This window comes from Fundulus heteroclitus, chromosome 14, assembly GCF_011125445.2.
Source record: "Fundulus heteroclitus isolate FHET01 chromosome 14, MU-UCD_Fhet_4.1, whole genome shotgun sequence".
In the NCBI taxonomy this organism is placed as follows: domain Eukaryota; kingdom Metazoa; phylum Chordata; class Actinopteri; order Cyprinodontiformes; family Fundulidae; genus Fundulus; species Fundulus heteroclitus.
In genome coordinates this window covers 34,491,506-34,518,692 of record NC_046374.1, presented here as the reverse complement: position 1 = coordinate 34,518,692, position 27,187 = coordinate 34,491,506, and the positions used below count along the sequence as shown (strand labels likewise).

Sequence of the window (27,187 nt, the reverse complement as noted above, 5' to 3'; positions counted from 1 at the left end):
TGCGGACCCTCCTTCTCAGGCGTCCAATCACTTTGCAGCGTTCTCCAAGCCGGTGAGGGGCTCAGATGCTAGAAGGTAAATATAGAAACCATCAAGCTTAAATTAAATCTTTCACATGACCAGGAGGTGACATCTAAAGGAGCAACAGCACACACCCTCCACACCATAACTAGGAAACGTTGTGAGGGACTGTGTATGTGTGTGCGCTGACCTTCATTAAATGCTGCCCTGTAAGTCAGTGTGTGTGTGTGTGTGTGGGTGTGTGTGGGTTCGTGGTCATGCGTTATTTTGGTAAAGACCAGTTTACATTTCAGAGCTATAAATTGATGACTTTTTCGGCAATGGAGTAAATAGGTCTTCACTTTCTACATGTAGTTTGGAGAGCTGCTTTTTTTTTTTTTTTTTTTTTTTTTTTAAATGGAAAGTTATGTCAGTGTTTGCTTCGGACTTTAAAATCAAAATTGTGTATTTATGGTGGCTTGTGGGAATGGGAGTCCCGTGTGCCCAGACACTGATGCTGCCTTCCAGGGTTCGGTACCTTGAGATCTTTCCTCTAACCTCTTCTCTCTTGGTTCATTTCCTGTCTGATCATCTTGAATACAAATCGCTAAAACCTTAAAAAAGTAAAGTAAAACTCCTAAAGGGGTTTTCTGTGGCACATCTCAGTGACTGACTCTCGGTTCAACACTAAAAAAAACGAACTCTGTTGGAAAATAGCCTGTAAAGCCCTCCTGGACAGTATAATGGCGCCCTCTACTGGTCTACACCTGTACTACAAATGCCTAAAAAGTGTGGGGAGAATCAGAAAGTAATTGAACATTAATTTTTTTTTTCAACTTGACGACTTAAAAGTGGAGCCAAAAACATTGTAAACTTTTTTCTACTACTGTAACCCTTTGTATCACCTCCTTACAAGGAGATTGAGCCTGGTTCTGCTGCAGGTTACAGTTTACAGATTACAGGGAGGTTTTTCTTTCCACTGTCTCCACATGCATGCTCGGTTCGAAGGATTGCTGCAACTCAATGCAATCAATCAAACGTTCACTGTTGGAAAATGCCCGTTCAGCAGGAGGGATTGCTTTAAAGTCAGCAATCTAATGCAATCTGCTAAAAAAAACTGGTAATCAGTTAAATAAAAAAGCGTAAATCATCAATTTTCCTCATTAGGGAGCAAAATTAATGCGCACAATGAAGAGTTTGCGCTCATTGTTCTTCCACTTGAGAAGGTGAGATGTCCTATACTACATGTTGAGCAGCAGGGGGCGCCAAAGTAACGCAGTCTTTTACAATGAAGAAATTGCCTTACAAAGGGCGATTTATTACACATAATAATAATAATAATAATAATAATAATAATAATAATAATAATAATAATAATAAAAACAACTAAAATGCAATGACCAGTGTTATGCAAAGCATCATATAGCAAAAGTAAAGCAAGAAGGGCATTAATCAAGCAAATTGAACTTAATCAGAAAACAAAGCTTTTTTTTTTCTTTTACAAAACTTCCAGATTTTGCAGAAGACTTCGTTTAATTGTTCTAGTGGGCCACATGGCCTACATCTAAAGAAACGACGCAGTTTAAGCCATTACTGACGTATAAACCTGAGACTTCAGCGCTGCCTGGACTAACTTTTGAGTGTTTTTTTGGTCCTGTAGATTTTTATTCCGCTGCGTCCTGATGAGGAACAAAGCAGACCTGAAGCTAAATCACGAACCAAACAGTGGTGTTTTACAGTAAAAACTCAAACGAAGTAGCCTAACATGTCGCTTTGGCGATGCATCGTTGATTGATGTAACAGGATGTGAGAATTTCTGGGACTTCCTGCAGAGACCGACCGCTGCCGGCTGCTGCAGCCCCGCCTCCGCTGCCTGCTTTCCGGGGAGAAAACAGCTTCGCTCCGCCTGTCTGCAGCGGTGTGCGTGTAACTTTCATTTAAACAGACCTCAGGATAGTTCGCGGTTTAGGATACAGTCGGTTTCAGCCTAATTAGTGTTTTTTTTTGTTTTGTTTTTGTCGTGATATTTTCCGTTGGTTGCACGTGAGTCTCCGTCCAGGATGTGTGTCAGACTGCAGGAGGAGAGATGTTCTCTGGAAGTGGTTTAATCATCCTGCAGGGAGGACGGCACGCAGAGGGCAGGGCTCCAGAGCCGCAGACGCATGGTGAGACTGCTCCTAGTTATTCTCTTTACTGGCACTGTGCTGCAAAAAAAAAAAAAAAAAAAGCGTCTAACCTCTATGTAACCTCCTCTGTTTTTATTCGATTCCCACCACACTTTTAAAATCAGGCAAATCTAACCAGATAGCTGCCAAAGATGAGTTTTTAAGGATTCCACTTATTAAGGGAAGAGGTTATTCAAACCAGCTTATGAGGAACTGAGATTCCCCCACATGTTAAATCATGGATTGGCTCTGGTACTGCTTGCCTTTTTTGAAAGCCGGGTACTTTAATTTCACTGGCCACACACATGCCAGAGCTGCAGGTTAAGGAAATCACGTTAAAAGGAGCTGTCTGACAACATGAAAGTAGCCTAATAAAGCCACACGTCGCCCGATCTAAAGAAAATGAGCAGCGGATGAGAAACGACGTGTTTGTCAATCTGGAAATGTCTATAAAGCTGTTTCTAGGGCCAAAATCCCTCCAGGAGTGCCTCAGTGAGTCCTCCAGTAGATCACAGAAGAGCAGCAGGGCGTTTTCCTCAGCTGCATCAGTTAATCAGTGTTGTGGTTCAACGATAAGAAAGAGACTTGGCTATAGACAAGACAGACAGAAACCAATGAGGACCTAAAGGGCCCTTCTCCTATTTGCCAGAGAGACATTTCTCCCAAAGACATTGGAGGAAATATTCTGTGGACAGACGAGACAAAGGTTTCAGAAGGCGAGGGTGCAATAGAGTTTGTTGGAACGCCAAGACAGACAAAGATCGTACCGACAGTCAAACATGGCGGCGGTAGTGTGATGGTTTGGAGCTGCTTTGCTTCTTTCCCGGACAAATTTGTGTAATCGATGGAACCGTGAATCCTGCTGTCTGACAGAAAATCCTGATGAAAAACGTCCGACCGTCAGTTTGTGGCCTGGAGCTCAAGCCTCAAGCAGTCCAGGGTTAAACTGACTGCTGGTCTGTGACATGATTCATGCAGGCAAGGCCACCTCTGAATGGGTAAAATAACTAAAAACAAAGAGAAAGCCCTCTGAGGCGTTGCAGCATGACCTTTATAAAAAATATTGGAAATGCTTTTAAAGCAAAAATGCTTTAAAACCAGAATTAAGTTAATTCAGAGGCTGAATTAACTTAATTCTGACTGACCTAACCAGGCCTTTATAAAAGCAAATTAAAGATGCATTTGTCCAGAAAGGCCTTTAAATGTTCCTTAACACATTACTTTTTTTAAAAATTATTTAGTTTTCTGTGATCGTTTTGAGTCATTTTTAAAAAGATTTTATTATTTGCTTTGGTCTCTTTATTTGGATGTTTTAAAGCACTTTATAAATCAATAACAACTGATGAATGATTAGCATCACAAACACTTGATGACCATTTAAATACATAAATCTTAAATCGGATGTTACAACCAGTTATAATCTTTAGGGTGCAATTACTTTTTCACATAGGGCCGAGTTGGTGTGGACAGTTTTGTTTTTTTCACTTTAACGAATAAAATCAAGATATGAAAACTGCATTTTGTATTTGCTCAGTATCAGTTTGTCTGATATTAATTTTTTTGAGAATCTGAAACATCTAAGTGGGACAAAACAGAAGAAAGCCATCAGGGGAGGGGTGGGGGGTGGGGGGGGGGGGGGGGGCAATTACTTTATAAACAGGACATTTTTTAGAAGTACTTACTTATTTTGGGTCCTCTGGTGGCTTTAAAGGTAATGTCTAGTTAACAATAGATGTTCAGGAGAAATAAATTATCCTGAAATAAGGAGCCCTTATAATGTTTACCTGTAGTTATCTGACATGTTGCTATTTTAGTTTCTCAAGCCACAACAACAAAACCGCTGGCGGTACATAATAGTAATGTGTGGTAATAAAATTTACTTCACCATCACGTGTTTGTAATTGGAAGAGGTCGGCATGTTATGCAAGGAGCTGGTGAAAAAGACCTTTCATCTGTCTATTTACGGTACTCATGAAACAAACCAAGAAAATTTAAAAAAATAAACTCTGATTTATATATATATATTTATAATATATGAAGCGGGAAGCATAATTATGGAAATGGTTCCTCATTTCTGCAGTTTCTCTGGAGCTGTGACTTTAGGTAAGAGCCATTACTCAGCGCTGCCCTTCTCCCCACTTATCACGCCTCAGTCATAAAACTATTATCAAACTCACACACATGCGCACACTCTGTGAGCGCTAAACAAACTCTCTGCTCTGTCAAACACGCATCGATCCCAGCAGTCTGACTGCCTGCTCCCTCCTGGTCAACGTCCTGCTCTTTGGATGTCCGTGTGCTCTGGGATTTTCTCATTTCAGCTGGTAAACATTTACCTCGTTTTCCCTTGTAGCTTTGTCTCTATATACAAATTTATCTAATCTCTTCTTTTGTCGTGATTCATACAAATCAACTTAGTAGAGTTAAAATTTTTCTTCTTTTAAATAGGAAAGTCTTCTCTGCTGAAAACAGGAATGACCAAAATTAGCTACTTTTAAGTTTGACGGAGTTGACTTTTTTCCTTTTTTTAACCCAATCAGCAGAATTTCAGGAAATTAAACAAAATTTGTCTCACAAGGCTGCAAACTGGGTCCCAGAGTAGAAAATAGGAGACAGTGTTTACTTATGAAGATAAGACATTTTAATGGTATTTTGACTAAACATAAGGCTACTTTATATGACTGTGTTGTTGTGGGCAACTAGTCGCTACCTAAAACTTTTGTCACCTTAAAACAATGGTTTATTATTTGTTGAAATGCCTAAGTAAGTGTTACAATTATATTGCTGAGTTACTAAAATGGTGTTTGTATGTGCATTTACCTGAATTTTTACAAAATGGGGGAGGTAGAAATACTGAGCTATCAATGGAACCACTATATATAAGTGATAGATTTTTAATCTTTTAAGTGAAACAAAATGCTAATTTTTTATTTCACAGTTTATTTTTTAACAAACTAACCCTCCACCAAATAGCAGCCCTGAATTGTAAGATGAGTTTCACATTTAGATGGAAGGATCCTTTCTGTCTTTGACACATTTCTTTTTCTCCGGGGGTTAAGTTGGGTCAGCAAAGGATTTTTACTGTTTCCCTTCGTCTGTAATTGTTGAGAATAACTCTTATTGTTTCCCTGAGCTTCCTTGAACACAATATTTGCAATTTGAACCTAGAAATACTCACCATAACTGCTTTTGAAGACTTTGTTCATTATAAACATCATTTTGGTGAAACTACTCCACCATTAGTGACTGGTCCTGGTATCCTGACAGTAGAATTACCACATAGTTATAATATTAGTCTATTTTAAATGTTAGTATGAATTGAGTACTCAAATTGAGTACTTTGAAAAGAAACTTGATTCAGCTTAACAAAGCCATTAAAGATTTGGCTAGTAGTTTCTGACAGAACAAATCCTTCACCATTAGACAATGACCACTTAAATAACAGCGTATGTAATGTTAGCATTTGCTTATGAAGTCCTGGCTAACATTGTAGCCCTATCTGGTAGAAGAAACCTATTACCATTATCCAATAAAGGTTTTAACATTATTCTGTGTATAACTGAACAAAGTTGTTTCCTCTGCTTTGCAAAGTTCTAACTAACATTGTATCTAACAAAACAAAACTGATGATGTTAGCTTGTGAAATTTGCTGTTATTTGTATTAGCTTGTGAAATTTGCTGTTATTTGTATTATCTAAAGCTGTAATTGGTAGAGATTAAAGGGTTTGCTAACATTACTTCTGACTGAATAAAGCATTTACCATCAGATGAAGACAATTTAGATAAAATGCGATAAAACACAGGTGGTACTGTTAGCTTGTAAAATTCTAGCTAACATTGCGTCTGATAGTACCAAAAAGGCAAACGTTGTTGGATAGAACAAAGTAGGTTCCATAAGGTTTTAAATCTCTGGCATTCATCGTATCATAAGAAAGTGTTTTTGATAACATATTTTGTACAGTTCTTGTATTACACAGCACTGTTCTGGAAACTTGGATAGTTCAGGCGACGCTTGTTCCATTAGCTTGTAAAGGTTGGGCTAACACTGTGACAGTTTCTGTTAGTTTAAAAAAATCTAACTAATGTTGTGTCTCACCAAAAAAACAAAAATTGTTGCGATTAGCTTGTAAAGTTTGACTAATGCGTCTAATAAAATGTAGTTGTTGACGTTAGCTAGTAAAGTTGTGGCTAACAACAAACTGCTAGCTAGTGTGAATCCTAAAGTCTTGCAATTAACGCTTCCGCTAATATTTGCTGTTCTAGAAATTTAATAATTCACCAAATCATGAATCTGTTTTCTTTTTAAGGCTTTTTGAAACTCCTTGCCATTGTGTTAGTTTTAGTTTTATTAAATTCTACAAATATCATTATTTGAATGATTGGATAGTTATTGTAAATGTGTTTTTTAGTGTCTTGAGTACTGGCGGTGAGGTGTAGGATGCCTAATGACCGTGAAGCCATGGAGCTTGGACAGAATGGAGCCTCCAAACACCAGGTAACCTCCTATCTTCATTGCTAACAATAATAATTTTAATCAAATTAGTTTTTGGTGAAGTAATGCTGTTTCAGTCTGCAGGTGCAAACAAACGTGGCGCCACTGTCAGTTTCCACAATATTCACTACAAGGTGAAGCAGGGTGGAGGCTGTTTCGGTCGGAAGAAAGCCCGAACCAAAGACATCCTCATTGACCTGAAGTGAGTACACATGTGTTCAAAAGATTGTCTCAGGACCCATGAACAGAAAACATTTTATCTCAAAGACAAAACGATTTAGATTTCTAAAAGATGTTTAATCTCCTAGAAGATTTAAAGTAAGCAAATTAAAGTAACCGGTTGATGAGAATGGACGTGAAACAATCAGTGCCCTCAAAGAAATCAAGGCCTTTATCATTTTAAGTTGTCTTTATGAGATCTATGCCTGTAGCTCTACAGTCACTATACAAATACCTGAGGACAACAACATTGTATTCCTCAGCCGCCAGGTGAAGTATGCAGCCTGTCTAAAAAAAACAAAAATCCTGAACTTGTTGGTCTACGTGCCATCAGGAGCCCACCTGGGAGGCAAACGTGACATGATCGGGCCTGTCCTTTGGTTCCACATCAAATACCACATGTTGGGGAGGCAAAGGAAGGAAGTTTGGCTTTGTGCAGAGACTCCGGTTTCAGCTTTGCCCCTGCAGCACGCATAATTGTACAATCAGAAGCCCGTTAGAGGACAATACCTGTGCGCTTAAAGCAACAAACAGGCACACTAGCAGGATGCTGATGTATTTAAATAGCCTGACCTAATGAGAAAGTTCAGGGTGTTAAAGGGTGTTAAAGATTTCAGTTATATAAGAATAACAGCTATAGAAGCAGACGTGTTAATGTAAATCAGTGTTGTTTTTGTTTGTATATGGACCTCAGGCTTGGCGTTCAAACTTTAAATAATGGTCTAATAATACACCACATAGTTCATCATTTATGCAACGACAAATAGAGAAATTAAAAGCATACAAACAGATCTAAGAATCAGAGGAAAATTTTGAGAAAGATGTTGAAATACTTTCACATGCGGTTCTACTACAGGAGTGGCCGACCAGTTTTTAGCAACACATTTTTATTAACTGAAATGCCTAATAACATAAACCTAAACGGTTGTTAACATTTTCAGATTAGAGCTTTCTTATTCCTGAACACATCACTTCACATTAAAAGTAGCTGCAGCCATGAGATGTCCTCAGGAACATGTAGGTGCCACCTTTCTCAATCCCATTCTCCTGGTGGTCAATTTGAATACTTGCTCCCATACAGGTATACAAAGAATATGATTAATTACAAACCAGCCTTACCATGACCTTAATGTGACTCAATCTAGCAAAATTAGTTTTAAAATGAACTTTTGTAGCTGAGTAGTTGTGGTTGTAAATGTGCTCTGCAAACAAAAACATTAGCTTCGCTACCGGTAAACCGATGATAAATAAGAAAATATGAGGATGCTATTGCTAGCTGCTAACCGAAAACCAACGGCTGTCACACGTCTTCAGACAAAAGATGCTGCACGCACACTCACGACTCATCACCAACGTGCTTAGCGCTGCATGTTTGAGGTGATAGCTGTTTTAGTTCAGGATAAATTTACACGGCGGTAGAGGCTTATAAAAAGAATATTCTAGATTATATATTTTGCCTGTGCCCAAGCAGCGGCGTCTTAAAAGAAACAGTGTGAGTGTGGGCAGATAGTGTTGCCGGTTCCTGCGAGAGAAACAAGCGACCAGCGCCATGAAAACAAACAAACCCAAAACAAGCTGCACTGTAATACAGAGGCCGCTCGTGAACAGTATATATATTCATAAGCTCAAAGTCGCTTATAATAAGCAGACTTGGCAACACTGCTGGAAGCCTGGAACACGGTGCAGGACTGAGCGTTGTGAAGGTCCATGTTAACAATACCAGCTTGTCAACAGCAACTCACTGCATTTTGTCATTGTCAGAGGGTTAGGGTTACAGATGGGCTACAGCAGCAGAGGTCTACACCAGGTCGCGCTCCTGTTTGCCAAGAACGGGAAATTTTGGCTACATTAAGCACATGCTCAACAACGTTGGACAATCACTGATGGGAACAAACTTAGCTTGTTCTTCTGAGTCTCAATTTCAGCTAAGATGGTAGAACATGTGTCACGAAAGCAGATCTATCATGTTTTGTATCAGCAGTTCAGGCTGCTGCTGCTAGTGGTGTAACGGTGTGGGGAATAGTTTCTTGGCACTTTGGTGCTTCAGCTTCATCTAAACTCCACAGCCTTCTTGGTTCTCTGGATAAAAGCACAATACAAGGGCAGGCCATTTAACCTTTATCCTTTTATTGTTGCTGTCCATCCCTTCATGACCTCAGGGGAGTCTTTTATCAGCAGGATAACGTAAGCTCAAATCATCTCAAACTGGTTTCTTGACAATGACGGGGAGTTCATCGTACCTTTGAGTCAGCAGATCTCAGTCCAGCAGAGCAAATCTGGGATGTGGCGGAGCAGGAGATCCACAACGTGCTAAATCTGCACCAACCCCGTGTCGCTGTCGTGTCAGTTTGGGCCGAACTCCTAGAGGATAGTTTCTGACACCTTGTTGAATCTGTGCCGTGACAAATGAATGTAGATCTTGCAGTTTCAGCTTTTATTTTACCACCGATGGCGACTTAAACCGGATTTTCAGTCCTTGCTCCTCCAAAATAAAGCTCAGTAGAGGGGAATAACTTGGTCTCAGAAGGTCCTGAGAAGTAGGAAGGAGCATCTGACAACTATTTGATGATGCTGTTATGAAAACAATCTTTCATATTGAGTATTTTTATGCAAACTGCATTTGGTCAAAGGTCAGGGCAGGACATCTGATACGAGGACTGGTATCTTCAGTATTTTTACTGTTTAGCGAGTATAATCATTGACAGAGTTGAAGGAGGGTTGAAACTCTATTCAAGCTTGTTCTCACGTGAGAACGAAGCGTGTATCTTGTCTCCGCAGCCTTTTGGCCCGTTAAAATTCAGCTCGCTGCTGTTCGTAGGACGCTCAGAAAGATTTCACTTACGGCTGCGGTGCCGAAAGTCGCTCCAGCTCGTTGACGCTGAACCGACTGAGGAGAAAGACAGATTTACACAAGTTCAGGGATGGAAATAAAACACTGATGTTCACTTAAAATCCACCTAATGGATAAATATTATAGGATCTACAGAGTCAGGAAAAAAGAAACGTCCACATTTTTACTCAAAGTACAGGTTGTTTCAAAATGAGCAGCACAACCGCAGCATCATGCTTTCCATGCATGAAATTTTCTGAATGAATGACTTCACGTTTTTCACCATGATGCACCAAAATGCAATGTCAGCACTGCTGACACATGCCTTCTTAGTTTTGCAGATAGAAAAACTTAAGCAGTTTTAGTTCCCTAAAAGTAAGGCCTGTTACATGCAGCCACACAGGTCACGCCACAGGAAACGTGGAACTGAAACCGCCGCATCATTGCAGTGAAAACCTTCAAAAACGTCCTGAAAAGAGTTCATTTTGGAAATTCAAACGAGAACCTCTTCATGACGCATCAATTTCCATTAAGCATTGATTCCATTCTAATATTTTGATCACTTTTCTCTGTACATTTTAAGAAAATATAAATTAGACTTAGACTTCTTTATTTGTCATTTTGTATGCACAAAGCGCGTACAGAACGAAATTTGGTTTGCATACAGCTTGGAAAATCACAGTAATAGTATAAAATACAAGTGCAAAATACAAGTAAAAATATTGAGAATTTAAACTAAATAACACTCAACTGCGGATTATTTGCACGTAAAACAGGAGATTTTAACTTATGCTTAAACACCTTAAAAATGCAGCCAACACGCGTGAAGCAGTGGGTCTTCAAAATCTTCTGGATTCATTTCGCCCTGAAACTTTATTTCCTGGGTTAGAAACGTTCCTCTTTGTACTGGCAGAACATGGTGGATTGTTTTACAACTTAAGGAAACCTGTAAGATGCTGAATTATTGGCAAACATGACTGACATGTTGGTTTACTAAGGTGCCATATGTATTTTAACTCTGCATGTATCCTACAAAGATGTGACAATCTGAAACATATATATATATATATATATATATATATATATATATATATATATATATATATATATATATATATATAGGTAATGTATATATATATAGGTAATATATATATATATATATATATATATATATATATATATATATATATATATATATATATATATATATATATATAACTTTAAAACATGTTCTCCACCATATCTATTTGGAAAAATATCGTTTTTTACAGGGAAAGGCAATACTTGTTCCACTGCCTGCAAACCAAAACAATGTTATCTGAGCCAACAGTCTAAAAAAAAATGTGTGCTTTCACTCAGGTAAACAGTCAAGGTTTTCCAGCACGGAAACAGCATACCCAGCACGGACTAAACTCTGCCTATCAGAGGTTTCTGATTGGCTAATTTTTTTTAATCTCAAGACTCTTGGACAGAAAACACAAAGTTTATTTGGTTTGCGCCATTATCCTTTGGAGAATAACCCCTTTGTTAATTAATTGTTTCATTAAGGCACCTCTAAATACCCTAAATGCACTTGACTGTTTGCCTTTGTCCTACAGTATGTTGGAAACAGTCTGCTAACCGTTGAGAATGACAAATAACCCTAAAACTCAACCCAAACGTTTATCTTTATAGAGATCCGAACAATTGTCCAACAGGGTAAAGATTCTCTGTGTGAACCGTGTTATGAAACACACCAAAGCCTTTTATTATTATGTGAATGTTATGAAAACCGTTCTTGGTCAAAGGGCGTCGTGCTCTCACGTAAGTTTCTGACAGTTTTGAGTTGTTCAGCTGGTGTCTTTTGTGTTTTATTGTGTGGTGAGGCTAATCATTGACAGAGTTAAAGGTGAGCTCAGTCTCACGTAAAATTACAGCACGTGTGTTATGAGTTTATTGCTGTCTGGTCACACATTTTTTCTAGACGATCATTACTAAATAGAGCAGATTTTACGCCTAACAATCCTTGGTTTTATGATTTAACCATCCTAATTTTCCTCATTTTAAACCTTGCTGATTCATTTTATGCTTTATGTCAACTGTACATATATTAAGAAAGTGTTTTTTTTAGATCAAGGGGAAACTTATTTTTATATGTAAACTCAATATGTTAGCCTTGGCAACGTCAAGTCTCAGTCCCTTTAAGCTGTGGTGTCCTACAGGGTTCTGTTCTTGGCCCTCCTCTCCCCATTTGCTATGCTGATGACACTCAACTCTATTTATTGGAAGATCATTATACCCCTTCTTCTTCAGAAATCCTCGTCAGGCGGCCATTATTGCCCAAATATGGGCAAAAACGGCCGCCTGACATCACATCCTGTGACGTAGAATCGCGAAGAGCCGACGGCTTTACAAGCAAACTCAATAGGAACCGTTCTACACAGCTGCGATCAACAACAATTATTTTGGATTTCAAGAGGACTTCACCATTAAAATTTACATCGGGTAAAAGGTGAAAAAACATTAGTTATAGAAGCTCATCCTGCTCCTATGGCATGACGAGCTTCAGTGCGTTATGAGGCGGAGGGATATTTCCACAGGTGTCTGTAGTGCGGCAGTGTCATTTAGTTTAGAGCTGAAACAATCCACTTCACTTTCTCAAACAAGCCCAAAACTGAAAAAAAACCCAATAATGCTGTTAATGCACGTTAAAAAAGGCGCCGTTATGGTCAAACAAAGTTAACGCGTTAAAACTGACAGCACTAATTTTAATTGATATTGACACTGAGATATTTTATCGGCAAGAAGAACAAACTGAGAAGAATAACACAAAAACAAGGAGACCGCTGCCGCAGCAGACAGATTATACTCACATCGTCCCTTTTTGGTCTCCTTGGCTCAAACTGGATTTCGTCAAAGGTCCGGTTGCTGTCAAGAAACTCTTCTAAAAAATCCATATCGCTATCAGATGATGACGCCTCCACATAAACAAGATTAAATGAAAATTACTCTTAATTAACAAAATGCATAATTTATTGAACAGTATGTAATAGTTTTATATTTAAAGTACTTTCAGCAGTTTGAATTCTGATTTTGACCGGACTTTTCCTTTAACAGAAAAACTGAGTTAATTGTAGCAATAATTATTTCAGTGCCTCTGCCCAGGAAAGAGACCGAGCTAAACAGAGGCACATGACTAGGTGTACTTTCTGTTCAGACATGGAGTTCATGCTACCGACACCTTTAACAGCTCTGTCCAGGAAACAGGTGCATACCAACACAGAGGCACTGGACCAGAAGCACAGTAAAAACATTTAATGGCAGGAATAGACTGGCTATCTATACAGCTCTATCTATATATCTTCAATGGGAAATAGTTAATAACAGCAATATCTGTGGCTCTGTCCTTGAATGAGACAACGTAAAACTCAGAAGCAAAGGAGTGCTTTCTATTGAAGAAGAAAAAAGAGTCACTAGCACCAGCGCCTTTTGTCAACGGCTCCATCCAGGAAATAAACACAGAACCACTGGGCCAGATATATAACAATAATAAACATTCAACAGTTCAGCGGACCAAAGCTCGTCTATCAGCTCTATGGAAAAAGTAAAGTGTTTGCTGAAGTAGGACTGAACTTCTAGAGCACTTTTCTAGTCATATGGACCAATCAGATCGCTGTTACACGACTAGACTCATTGATTGGATGAGGGTTAGATGCCTTGTCCAATTGGGCCTCAACGTGGCGGTGAACAAAGCTGGAATCAAACCCACAACCTTCTGATTGCAACACAGCTTTTTGTGTTTTTGTGTTTAGACTCAGAGGAGGTCTCAGTTGTGGTGGGATGAGGAGGATGCCACTGAAGGCGCCGTTTAAACAGTTTTTTTTTATTCTCCAGCGTTTAACTTAGTAAAACGTTTTGTTTGTTTGAGCGGTCGGATTAAAAGGAGCGCGGCGTCTGGCGTTGGAGACGCCAACGAGCCGACGGCCCTGTAATCAGCCGCAAGGGTTGCTGTTTTATGACCGGTTCTTCACACGTGTTTCCTCCTCCTCCTCTTCCTCAGCGGGCTCATGAAGCCGGGTCTGAACGCCATCATGGGAGCAACAGGAAGCGGGAAGTCATCGTAAGTGTTGTGTGTGTTATAAAATGCCTCCCTGCATGCATCTTACTCCAAGTAAACCAAGAAATTAACTTAAACGTTTTTTTTTTTTTATCATATTCAGAACCACGAGGAACTCGCTCCTCTTTTTAACTTATTTACATTTTTAACTTGGAATTTATCTTGTTCATTGTTGGAAATAGCGTCATTTTGGCCAAAACACATCCATTTGTGTTTAGTTTCAGCACTGCACAAAGGGAACTAAAAGAAAGTAACGTTTTCTTGAAATTAGTGTAATTTATCCTTGATTTGAGCAGGTAAATAAGATCATCTGCCAATGTAATAAGATTTTTGCACTTAAAATAGGAACAACTCATCTCCATCCATGTATAATCTGATCCAATCTGTATTATATGATTAAATTTGACTTTGGAAAGTGCCTTGAGTTGACATTTTTCATGAATTTGCACTACATAAATTGAATTGAATTGAACTGAAGCATCTTATTTCAAGTGCAGTTTATCTAATTATATCATTTTAGGGGTTAAAAATACTCGTTCCATTGGCAGAAAATCTTATTTACCTGCTCAAATCAAGGATAAATCACACTAATTTCATGACAATTGACTTATTTTTTTGTTCCGTTTTTGCAGTGTGATGATCATCAAGAACCACATTTTTCACATGTTGCTTCCTTTACCCTAAATTAGGGCTGGGCGATAAATCGATTTAATCGATTAATTCGAATTTACAATTCTTTAAGATTTCATTTTTGGAAAATCTGGATTTTATTTTGCCAATACACTCATTGGGTTTCCATGAAGAGAACAGCATGTGATGCTGAATATATGTTTAGGCAAATGTATTGTCAAAATATTGTTAAGTGGAAACTTTTTTTTATCATAATACGAGGTACTTCATTTACTTATTTACTTTTTTTTTTAACTTAGTTTGAAGTTCACAAGTGCAGTGAAGCCTGTTCTTAGCTCAATGTGTAATACCACTAGTAGCAAATGTTTTGTTATATTTTCATTGTTTATAATGGCACGGCTGCCATCTTGTTTTACAAACATGTTTCACAGCTTGTTTTTAGTTGCAATTTGAATTCAGGTCAACTCCCTGACGAAATGCTTGACAAGGTTTTAAAATAATTTCTTTAATTTCTTTTTATGAAACAAAAAGGAGGAAAAAAATCAATTAATCGGATTTGGTGTGATAAAATCGGAGATTTATTTTTTAATCCATATCGCCCAGCCCTACCCTAAATACTAGATGGGGGAAAAAAAACATCCCATTCATAAACTGTTTCACATTTTGTTATATTCTTTATTTATTAATGCACCTTTTTAGTGTCTTGTCTTGGATTTGCAGCATCCATCCCAGATTTATTTACCGGAGATGTCTTTCCTTCAGGTTCTTGGATGTTTTGGCTGCCAGAAAAGATCCTGCAGGTCTGTCGGGGGAAGTCCTGATCGACGGCGCTCCTCAGCCTCCCAACTTCAAGTGTCTGTCTGGATATGTGGTGCAGGTGGGCGCAGGCAGTCAGGAAGCCAGACCTACACAAGCCAGCGTGAAATGTTATTTCTATTCAGGAATGTTCCCCCGAAAGGGAAGGAAGAGCGCGCCTGCAACAATAAGGCCGTCTTCTTCGGGCCAAATCTGCTCCAGTCGCATTAAATAAACTTCCAGAAACACAAAGTCGCAGCACAGGAAGTTGGATTCAACGCGAACAGAAACGTTTGAGCTTTTTGTGAACAGCGGCTTCCTGTGTGCAGGACGACGTGGTGATGGGAACGCTGACGGTCCGGGAGAACTTCACCTTCTCGGCGGCGCTGCGTCTCCCGTCCAGCGTCACCCAGAAGGAGAAGGAGCAGAAGGTGGACAGGCTGATCCAGGAGCTGGGCCTGGGACGGGTGGCCAACGCCAAGGTGAGAGGGAGACGCAGAGGATGCAGGACAAAGAGGATTAAACTGTAGTGTAGAAAATGAGTGGAAATGTAGAAAGTTGGAATATTTATTATACAAAAATCTGAAGAAAAAAACCCCAACAGAAAGCAAAAGAAAAAAGATAGAGCCTCAGTTATTATGGTAATTGTGGTGAAAATGAATCCCAGCCCACCTTGAGACACCCGGTGCGTTTCAGGTGGGAACTCAGCTGATCCGAGGGATCTCCGGCGGCGAGAGGAAGAGGACGAACATCGGCATGGAGCTGATCATCGACCCGTCCGTCCTCTTCCTGGACGAGCCCACCACGGGCCTGGACGCCAGCACGGCTAACTCTGTGCTGCTGCTGCTGAAGAGGTGAGCACCGTCGTCATCACGCAGATCTCTGCCAGAACCCAGAAACTACCTGAGCCGAGTTTCCCGCCGCGAACCAAACAGTCAGGCAGGGGTCCCCGTTTTCACTTTTTGAGTTGCCGGATGTCCGGGGGTCTCGTTTATAAAACTTTGCGTAGAAGCCGTACTAAAAGTGAGCGTACACCAAGAAAAGGAAACCAAACCTGCACACAATTTACCTCTATAGATCCCAGCTGGACCTGAACGTTTGTGTACACTGCAAAAACAGAACTAGAAATAAGTAAAATGTTCTTAAAATGAGTGTATTTGTCCTTGATTTGTGCAGGTAAATAAGACTATTTGCCAATGGAATAAGATTTTTGCACTTAAAATAGGAACAATTCATCTCCATCATCTTATTTCAAGTGCAGGATATCTAATTATCTTATTTTAGGGGTCAAAATACTCGCTCCATTGGCAGATAATCAATTTTACCTACCCAAATCATGGATAAATACACTCATTTTAAGAACATTTTACTTATTTTTAGATCCATTTTTGCAGCGTACCTGGTTCCGCCTCGTGTTCAGCCCTCCACACGCCCACATCCAACCATTAACGGTCGATGCCAACCACCTCATGAAGGATAATTAGTATAAAAAATTTGGTCAGCTGATCGTTGATTTTCTTTCATGTTGAAATGGCTACCCTGAGGGGGATTGGAGCCACCGTCTTCTGGGTTATAGAGGAGCGAACGCTCGGAGTCTAAAGCGGCTTATTGGCCATCATCATCACTGGTCAGAAAACTGCGTCTTCCAGCAGTGCCAATACATCCACCGAGCGGCTTTACGCACGAGTGTGTTTGACCGTTTACAGCAATTACTGTAATTCTGTGACACCATGTCACTATCTGACACCCTGGTTATCATCAGGGAAAGGGATGAGATGGTAGAAAACCCAGATGAAATTTCTGTAGACTTTTATTTAAGATTTCAGTTGGCTTATGGGTATTTTTAATTTTTTTTATTTGAAAAGGTCCTCATGTATACTTAGGTGTCACCAGAAATAGGAAAATAGGGAAAGCCTACCAATTTTTGTCACTGATACTGACCGGTCAGTTCTCTTTACAAAGGTCAGAAAGAAAGTTTGTTGGTTAAGTTTCTGTTTTCAAACTTCAACAACTGTTTTTTAGGGAAACATAGTATTTGCCTTTTATGTAACATGGACAAGTTACCTTGATTAATGTGTCGTTATACATCTAAAACTTTGGTTTCTTCCACTGTTTGCAGTAAAAGAAAAAATCCTTACCTTAAACAGACTTTTCTGAGGTTAGAAAAATGGAATTTAGCAAAATTTTATGCTTGTTTCAGTTAAAGATACTGTTTTCACCCAAAGTGGTACAGCTGCTTCTTCATTGAACGACAGAATCTTAAATTACCTTTAAAAGCCTCGTGTTATTGCTGCCCTTCTGTTGTAGATTTTGCAGCGAGCGTACTGAAGAATTGCCTTCGCTTTATAGTTAAAAACACTTCTTCTGTGGTGTTTTAAGCGCCACATGTGGCTCCATAGCCGCAGGTTGTAGACCCCTGGTCTAGACGGTCAACACCTCTAAAATATCGCCAATAAACAACAAACTTTAACTATAATTTAAGCTTATTTTCTTCTGCTTTTTATAGGATGGCAAACAACGGCCGCACCATCATCCTGTCCATCCATCAGCCCCGATTCAGCATCTACCGCCTCTTCGACAGCCTCACCCTGCTGGTCAACGGCCAACAGGTCAGCCCCGCCTGCAGCTTATCAAAACGCCTCATGAACTCTGACCGCTCGCATGTGGGAAAAACAACAACCTAACGTTTTACTTTATGGTTGCATTGAAACAGGTTTACCACGGCCCGGCACAGAGAGCCCTGGACTATTTCTCTGACATCGGTAAGAGAGCGGATCAAATGTTCGGTCCGTTTGGAAACAGCCGGGGAGGTTCGGAGCTTTATGGAGGTTTTATTGTCTTCCAGGGTACACATGTGAGGCCCACAACAACCCTGCTGACTTCTTCCTGGACGTCATCAACGGAGACTCGACCGCTGTCGCCCTCAACAGCCCGGAGGGAGACGGTAGGTGAAATTAATCTTAACCAAAGATCGAAATTAGCCTCCAATTGTCACCAATAATGTGGTTAATCCCCTAATTCATGGCGACAAAAAGAGTAAAAGTATGCCAATGAGAGGTGATTGTGATTTGGTGCGGTACCAACAGATGGAGGATATAAGACTGGGTCCTGAACTTCTCCAAGAGCAAACGGATGATAATAAAAACAATAATAATGTAATATTAGGTATTTAGAAACTCGTTTTCAGTTTTATTGAAGCAGACACCTTTTCTACTTTTCTCCCTTTTCTCTGATTTTTGGAATAAGATCATCTTTGTCATGGTTTTCAAGTTCTTGACCCACATGCAGACACTAACGGAGACACAGGAACGATTTAAAGATGTTTATTTGAAGGCTCAAACAAGTAGCAGACTGTACAACGTGGGAGGGCGGAACGCCGAAGCTGGAAGCCCTGCAGAAAAGGAGAGAATAATTAGAGAGGGTCGAACCAGGGAAATATACCAGAAGCCGCGGCCCTTACCGCTTGGCCGAGAGAACCTATCCGGGGAGGATGAGTAGTCAGGTGAACGGTTACCGTGCCTCTGAGGTGGAACAAGGTGACTGAGTGACGGGTGACTGGCAGCAGCGACACTGACGTAGGATCCGAGCAACGCCACAGTTGTGGCAGGCAGGAGGAGCGGCAGGAAGAACCAGAGAAGTCCAAGTGACCAGATCTATCCATGGGGAATGGGAACTCTAGCCTGGCTTGGTAATACCAAGGGAGAAAGAGGGAAGACGCCAGGGCAGAATCTGAGCTGAACTGGATACAGAGCTGGTCTTTGAATCACAGGCAGCACTTGGGTGACTAATCCAACACAGACACTGAAGAAAACAGGAGACAAAAATTAGATCCAAGACGGGGTTTCAAAGACTCACAGGTACGAGGTTTCAGGAAACGGGTTCTGGCCTAGGCATACCACGATGGGGTAACACTCTGGCGTCTTCCTGCTCGCCGCGTCTTCCTTAAATGCCAGCCAAGAGAGTGTCTAACGTGCTGCAGGTGTGGACCACGCCCACCTGTCAGCTGCAATCACCTGTGAAGCAGAGAAAAGAAAACAGAGCACGGCAACCAAATCCTGACAGTCTCAGTCATGGCTTTCTGTAATCTAAAGAAACACAGTGGTGTGTGAGTCTCCTCCCACGATGTCCAAGGGAATGCATTTTTGGGTCGGTCCCCTCAAGACAGAACCTGGACTGGCTGAATATTCTTGGGGAAGAATTCACCTTTACTCAAGTAAAACTGGAAATGTTTGCTGGAGACGAGGAAAAGAGAGCATCTCTTCCCTCAGACAGGAAGGACTTTGGTTGGAGGGGAAAATGGTGAATGGACGTTGATCTCATACTGTTTTCAACAACTGATGACATCAGCGTCATCCGCAGATGACGTAAAACTCGGTTATCTTAAATATTGGACCTTTTTCCTATGGAGCTAAAACAGTGACACCTTGCAGAGCCATTTAAAAGAGATTCGGTATTGTAAAATCAAATATTGAAAAGTCGAACATCGTTAGAAAGTAAAAACTTATGATGATAGTCTCATTTTATGCTGCAGTCTTTTTTTTTTCAATGACAGACGTTTTCAGTGTCACTGCAGAGCTCCTTCAGCTACGATGTCACTACAAGCCGGCTCAGTTTTTCCGTAACTCCTCATCATCTACCTGCTGTAGATGATGAGGTTTAGCTCCATGTCACTACAATCATTAGCCGTATAAGCTAATGAAGACAATATTAATGAAAATAATGCCCTTTGTTGTGGTCGAGCAGCTGTATTTTACCGGAGCTTTCCATAAGTTCACTACAGGCAGGTGAGGAGTACCGGAAAAAACAATGTTTGACTTTTCACTTTCTCATTTTTCAATGGCAAATCTCTTTTTAGATGTCCATATTTTTCTTGATGCAGATTCTCAACAAGATGCAGAATCCATGTCAAAGTCCAGAAAAGGAATTGAGGACAAACTGGTGGAGGAGTACAGAAACTGCCAGTACTACAAACAGACCAAAGACGAACTCGGTAGGTACAAAAGAAACGTAGGGTTTGTCTTCCTTTCAGTGTTTATGTCTGTAATTTATTCTAAAAACCTAACGAATGAATCTCTAACTGGAGACTTGATCTGTTGAAACGGTGACTGAAATGATTTTAATTTAATTTTCATATTTTGTATCTTGACAGAAAAAATAGTTCAGGGAAAGCCAACGACCAAGGGCCCCCGCTCCAGAACCATCACCTACAACACAGGGTTCTTTACGCAGTTCAGATGGGTTCTCAAGAGAACGTTCCGCAATCTTGTGCTGAACCCTCAGACCTCCATCGCCCAGGTAAAATAATAATAAAAAAATAAATAAATAAAAGAACAAGCTAGTGCCTGTAGCTGGTCCCTTTAACCAAAACCTGATCCGGGGTTGTTTTGAATGGGTCTTCAGTAACTTCTGTAAGGTTCTGGTGCACCATCTACTGGAGCAAAAGAGTACTGCATTCTGGGAGCGACTTTTATTCCTTTTCACAGCTCAGTCACAAAGATACCATGAGTGTGAAATATTTAGGGTGTAGATCATGTTTGTGTGTTTGTAGGTCGCCGTGACGCTCTTCCTCGCTCTGGTTGTCGGAGCGCTGTTCTTTGACGTCAACCTGGAGGACAGCGGGATTCAGAACAGGTATTTTTATTTATTCACTTTAAATTATTTACTTTTAAATCACTACTGCACCATATTTCTTGCACAAATGCCCTTTGCACAATCAATTCTGCACATACAAATGGTTTTAAAAATACTCACCTGTACACTGTCCCTTTCTCCTGCATTGTCTACATTTCAATTGTTCACTTTTGAATCACTGCTGCACCATATACTGTAATTTAATTTCACTGCAATTCACAAGCTGTATGCAACAAAATTTTGTTCTGTACGCACTCTGTGCATACAAAATGACAAATAAAGTTGTCTAAGTCTAAGCCTAATTTTAATCTGTGGTCATCTACCACAGGGCTTCTCAAACTTTTCGTGGCCAGGGACCCCTTAGACTCCTTTAGATTCCTCGTGTTGATGGTATTTTTTTTAAACAGCCTTTTGTGCTGTTAAATACATTAGGAATTATTATGTATGTTTTTAAAAATATATATAAAAACAACTCATATTAGAGTTTTGGTTGAGATTTAGTTCCTCATTCTCAATGTTACTGTTGTCACATTTCCTAATTTTAGCTGATTTGGTTTTTACCTTACTTGAAGTGGACGGAGTTAAATATTTGCCCATTGTCTTAATTAGCTCATTAGCTCATCCCAGGGCCTTCTCAGACAACATGCGTTTCACGGACCCGCAACCTGTGGTTCGTGGACCCCTGGGGGTCCGGGGACCCCAGTTTGAGGGCCGCTGATCAAGAGCAAGTGTCTAGGTTTTTGATAACTAGTTACTGTATGTTATTTATTTTTGTTTCCTACTATTTCTTTTTTACTGACTGACAATGTGTGAATCAAGCTGATTAAGTAACACTTCATACAGCATCAATAAGCAAACCTGGCATGACAATGTGTATTTGGACACCACTGGAAGCAAAGTATTTTTTAAAACCACATTATGTAGCTCAGCTTGTGTATTTTATGTTTGGCTCACCGAGTGGTCGTGTTTTCAGGACCGGCGCTCTCTTCTTCATCGTTGTGAACCAGTGTTTCAGCTCGCTGTCGGCCGCCGAGCTCTTCATCACCGAAAGGAAACTCTTCATGTGGGTCTGACTCGCTAAAATCTCATCTGCAGATCTCAGAGGAAGTGCTTAGTGCTTCTCATCTAATGCCCGAGAGTCAGGTTGAAAACAATTAGAATGCAGGATGTCATAAATTTAGTTTTTAATAAAATAATCACTTAAAGACATTCTATTTACAGCTGATTGATAATAACTGTTACATATGCAGGTGATGATAGTGTTGAAAATAATAATCCATGTGTCCAAACCTCTAATAATCTAATAATTGACTCTGATCGCTCCCATCCTTCACAGAGAACGTTCACTGATGAAAGCTTCTCTCTTACTTCTCTCTCTGCAGCCACGAGTATATCAGCGGCTACTACAGGCTCTCTGTCTACTTCCTGTCTAAGATCCTGTCTGACATCATAACTCTGAGGACCATCCCTGCCATTGTCTTCACCTGCGTCGCCTACTACATGATTGGTAGGTCAGACATTGCTGTTGGCACTCGTTTATTTTGCCTCCAGGTTTGTGTTTTCAGACATTCTTGCTGCTGTTCTTCCTCCCTTTTATTTGGATTATAGTCTTTTAATGTTGATGCCCGTATTTTGTTGGTTGGTGTGTTTTTGTGCAGGTCTGAAGCCCACAGCGGGGGCCTTTTTCACCTTCATGCTCACCGTGGCTCTGGTCGCGTACACAGCCACCGCCATGGCCATGGCCATCTCAGCCGACCAGACGGTGGTGGCCATCGCCAACATCTTCATGACCATCACATGCGTCTTCATGATGGTAGCACATTAACACTCGGCAATGCTCAAACTACATGCTGTAGGTTCTCAGAGGGAAGACTTGATAGGGCGCCATTTTTAAGCATTTTTCTATTTCTATCATGCCAAAATCCCTCGAATACTTGGCTTATAAACAGTCGAAACGTTTGAAATGACCCACCCTTGTGAAAGGGTGAGTTTCATTATTAGCTAGTGGCATTGGTGGATTATTGTGGGATGTCAGTGGCTCATAAAAATCTATTGATGTTAGTTGTAGCTTCATAGCAATGAGTACATGAATGTTTCTCTAAACAAACTATGTATTAAATTACTTTAGATAATTCCGGAAATAAAATAAGCGCAACTCACCTTCAGCATTCTGTCACTGCTAAGCTAGCTGCAACATTACACGGATGTTTCCTGCTGAAAATATGAAAGAAAAGCACTTCCTGTTCCAGTCATTCTCATTTAATTGCTTGCTACACTTTGTCTCATTCATTACGTTGTAATTTATACCTTAAATTTAAACATCACCCTGACGTCTCTGGTGTTTTCGGGTGACTTAGCTGGAATAACTTACCTGAACACCAATAGAATCGATGAAGAGTTATGAGTGTCTGACTTCTTCATCCTGAAGGTTCTTCTATTCAGTTCAGTTAAATTTCATATATATAGCACAACAGTTCATAACATGTCATCTCAAGGCTCTTTCCAAAGTCAAATTCAATCAGATTATACAGATTGGGTCAGAAAGTTTCCTCTCCAAGGAAACCCAGCAGGTTGCATCAAGTCTCTCCAAGCAGCATTCACTCCTCCTGAAAGAGCGTAGAGCCACAGTGGACAGTCGTCTGCATTGTTGATGGCTTTGCAGCAATCCCTCATACTGAGCATGCATGAAGCGACAATGGAGAGGAAAACTCCCCGTTAACAGGGAGGAGAACCTCCAGCAGAACCAGGCTCAGTGTGAACGCTCATCTGCCTCGACCCACTGGGGCTTAGAGAAGACAGAGCAGAGACACAGAAAGCACAGAAGCTCACATTGACCCAGGAGTACCTTCTATGTTATTTGGTAATGGCGGATGATCTGCCTCTCTGGATGATGCCACGGATAACAGAACACCAGACCAGGTGTACCTTCTATGAAGAGAAAAATGACAGAGAACAAAGTTAAAAACTAAAATAACAACAAACATTGCAGATTGGAGAACAGTAGGAGAACTCAGCAGTGAGAGAAATAGACCAATGCATCCTCTACATTCGTACTTTGCACTCCTCCCCTCCAGTGATAAATGCAGACAACGTTTAAAACATCTTACCTTGAAAAAAGCATTATCCTCTCCACCATCACAGCTCACAATACCCTCAGCAGACTTTAATAACGATGTCTTGAAACTTAGCAACTCAACAACCACTCCATCAGTCTTTACTTGTCACGTCCTTCCCTTTAACTATTCTGCATGTTTTTGTAAATGTTGGAACAGCCTGTGAAGGCAAATTTATTTTGGGGACAATAAACTATGGATTTGAATCAAACAAGAGCCTAAGATTCCAAACTCATAAAAATATTGGACTTTATCAACAAAACAACAAAAACTCTTTATTGGAATAAAGGTTTTCACGTTAACTGTTCTTAACATTGCAAAGGTGACACCTGCTGGTTAAATAAAGGTCCTACACTCTATGAATGACCTTAATACAGTTAATGTAAAAGAGATTTCACCTAAAAAAAAAAAAACTCTCCAACTAAGCGATCCAATTGTTCCCTGACATCAAGTAAGGACACAAATAAAGAGGTTTGCCTGTATTTTTAATTATATTGGGCACATGGTGGCAGAGAACAGTGGTGGTCCAAAACTCGCCTTGTAAGTAATAAAATTAGAGTATAAAACCTATGTTTTTCATCTGTTCCTGTCCTTGTATCGTCTCTCAAAAAATTCCTTTCATATTTTAATAGTTTGATGTATCATGATTTTTATTTATTCCTATTAATTCAGGTTTATTTTTCCACTTTCCATTTAGTTTTCAGCGCTGGTGCAAATCGTACCGTTTATCCAAAAGTTCTTCAAAAAAACAACAACGTGGTGCTCGCTTTAAGATATTTTATCTGTTTTACCGTATTATCTGCCATATTGCAACGTTTTTAACGCGTTATCAAAAACACAAGCAAATGCACATTTCCATAATGAAAATACACCCTGACTCTCCAGGTCACCAACGCCGATGTTTTGTTTTGTGCAGATCTTTGCAGGTCTGCTGGTGAATCTCCCCTCCATCGTCAGCTGGCTCGCCTGGTTGAAGTACCTCAGCATACCCAGATATGGGTTAAGCGTATGTTACCACACCAAAAATCAACCCATTTTCTCATACCCCCCCCCCCCCCCCCCCCCAAAAAAAAAAGCAAACTGAAAATGTAAATATGTATTTAAATTTTGAAGTAATTCCTATTTTTCTGTCTTGACCTTTAGGCTCTGCAGGCGAATGAGTTCACTGGGCTGGTCTTCTCAGGAAACAAGTAAGACACTGAGAAAAACACTAAAACAACCGATTGTCTCAGAAGATGAAGTCTGAAGGATTAGCTCCACGGATGTTAACATCTCAGCAGCATGTTTGTCAGTTGTCCTTTTTAACATTTATTTTTACATTTAGCCAGATGATTGTTGTTTTAAGGGAACTCAGTTGATCATGGAAGGAGGTAGCCAAAAATGTGGGATTTTTATCCTGCCCACCAATCCAATGAGGACCCAGTTTTTCTTCTCTGGCAGAGGCCACCAGAGTATCATGTATAGTATTCTTAAATGTCCTGCTATTGGGGCCTTGTTGGACACCATGGAGTGAAGACGTGCCTCTCCAGGCTCTGTGTTAGCAGGGACATTCATTTTAAAGCGCCCTTCTACTTCCATATCAGCCTCCTACATGTGTATAGTGGTACGCTCCTAACTCTTGGATTGTTTGACTCCCCTCCTGGCGATACACTCCTCTGTGACAAGTTTTTGGAACAGGCCACCGCGGCTGCCTCGAGCCCTGCTAGTTAGCTTTGCGGTTATAGTGGTTAGCTTAGCGGCTAACGCTACAACCACGCTCAATCCCGAATGTGAAACAACCGCTGCTTTTGTATTTCTGGACTGACTCGTTGGCCTGGGTACTGCGGCGTCAGGAGTGAAACCATCGCGGGTTAGGGTGATCATAAAGTGACCTTCTTCCCTCCTGGTGGATCCCCTGAGCTAAAGCTAGTTATTAGCTGCACTCGGCTGTGCGGCTATTGCGGTGACGTCATCGTGTGCGCCGACTCTCTCTTCATCGGCCATGTTTTGTACTTTTCCCACTTGATTCAAGTGAAAAGGTTTTTGTGCAAAATGGACAAAACAGGGTTTGAAGCAGGATATCTGTAAGACGTTTGACTCTCAGATGGATACTCTGACATTAAGGTCAGAAATATCTTCTGTGAAGTCTTCGCTGGGGTTACGGTTAGGCAAGATACAGACGGATGGTCTTTTCTTCAGTTGTCTGTAGCTGGTGGAATTAATACGGTTAAAATAAAGGTGCTTCCAAAGTTCTCTTCTCTTGATGTCAATAAAGGATTATTCCTTATTCCACATCTGTTCTTCGAGTACCCAAAAGATCAATCTTAGTCTCATCTGACCAAAAAGTACACCTCCAGGTAAAATCGCAGTAATGTTAGGCAAAGTTTACATTTGTGACGGGGAGAAAACACGTCATCCTTCCATGTGTCCTACACAAAGTTTTGACGGTGTTAAAAAATTGTTGTGGAGAGAGGCTTTACCTCAAGATGTTAGGTATATGTAGTATTCAAACTGTGGGTGGTGGCAAAATAAATATCAGTTTGTAGCTAAAAAATATAGCACCCTAGCCTGTTTCGGTATTTATTTGGTCCCAAAGTATGATTTCTACTTTTTTTTTAGCTAAATGTGTTACTAAATGTTCACCAGTAGCTTGTGTTTTAATTTCTTGCCTACCAATCTGTTAATTCCCATATAGTTTTACCGCTAAATCGATTGTATTGTCCGTGTCTCCTACAGAACGGGGGAGTTTTTCCTGGAGGAGCAGGGCGTGCTCTACTCCTCCTGGGGCCTCTGGCAGAACCACCTGGCTATGGCCGTCATGACCATCTGCTTCCTCGCCATCGCATACCTCAAGCTGCGCTTCATCAAGAAGTTCACCTGAAGCCTTAAGCAACAAAAGCCTACCTTATTTTTATGGGTAGAATTTGTTATTACCATCGGTTTGGTTCAGCCTTGTATTTACAGTTGATTACTGTGTTCAAACCAGCTGCGTTTCTACCGGGTAACTTGTTTGTAAAATGTTTGGTTTTGACAACGAATCGTTTATTCAGTTCTTTTTATCACTGCGTTGTTTTACTGTAAACCGTATTCAGATTTTTGCACTTTAATGTTCAAAGCCATGTATTATTTTATATTTGTAATCTTTTTTTTTGTACGGAAATAAAACAGTTCATTAAAGCGTACAAAGAAACGTAAAATGGGGTTATTTTGAAGAAATGTCTTCCTATAAAGGTTTAT

At 40.3% G+C, this 27,187-nt stretch overlaps 1 protein-coding gene across 3 annotated transcripts; it reads left to right on the top strand.

Annotated features, from left to right (window-relative positions):
• Positions 1–1,665: 1,665 nt before the first annotated feature.
• Positions 1,666–27,132, top strand: LOC105921300 (broad substrate specificity ATP-binding cassette transporter ABCG2). Of its 3 annotated transcripts, none has more exons than XM_036146749.1 (19): positions 1,666–2,165; positions 6,575–6,660; positions 6,735–6,859; positions 13,746–13,805; positions 15,195–15,309; positions 15,557–15,709; positions 15,924–16,081; positions 17,734–17,836; positions 17,941–17,989; positions 18,073–18,171; positions 20,107–20,217; positions 20,377–20,522; positions 20,776–20,858; positions 21,832–21,921; positions 22,241–22,365; positions 22,517–22,671; positions 24,888–24,977; positions 25,115–25,161; positions 26,687–27,132. In XM_036146749.1, exons 2-19 carry the CDS (start codon positions 6,604–6,606, stop codon positions 26,829–26,831), a joined length of 1,911 nt encoding a protein of 636 aa, XP_036002642.1. In that variant the 5' UTR covers positions 1,666–2,165; positions 6,575–6,603; the 3' UTR covers positions 26,832–27,132. The 3 variants fall into 3 exon arrangements, with proteins under 3 accessions (XP_036002642.1, XP_036002644.1, XP_036002643.1); XM_036146751.1 differs by having other exon boundaries at positions 1,668–2,165; positions 6,742–6,859; XM_036146750.1 differs by lacking the exon at positions 1,666–2,165 and adding an exon at positions 4,377–4,489.
• Positions 27,133–27,187: the final 55 nt, after the last annotated feature.

What these genes read in the sequence shown, in the direction of transcription:
- LOC105921300 (XM_036146749.1), top strand. Translation starts at nt 6,604, where the DNA reads ATGCCTAATGACCGTGAAGCCATGGAGCTTGGACAGAATGGAGCCTCC. An exon ending in GACATCCTCATTGACCTGAA is followed by an intron (nt 6,860 to 13,745) that starts GTGAGTACACAT and finishes CCTCTTCCTCAG; the next exon opens with CGGGCTCATGAAGCCGGGTC. An exon ending in TACCCAGATATGGGTTAAGC is followed by an intron (nt 24,978 to 25,114) that starts GTATGTTACCAC and finishes CTTGACCTTTAG; the next exon opens with GCTCTGCAGGCGAATGAGTT.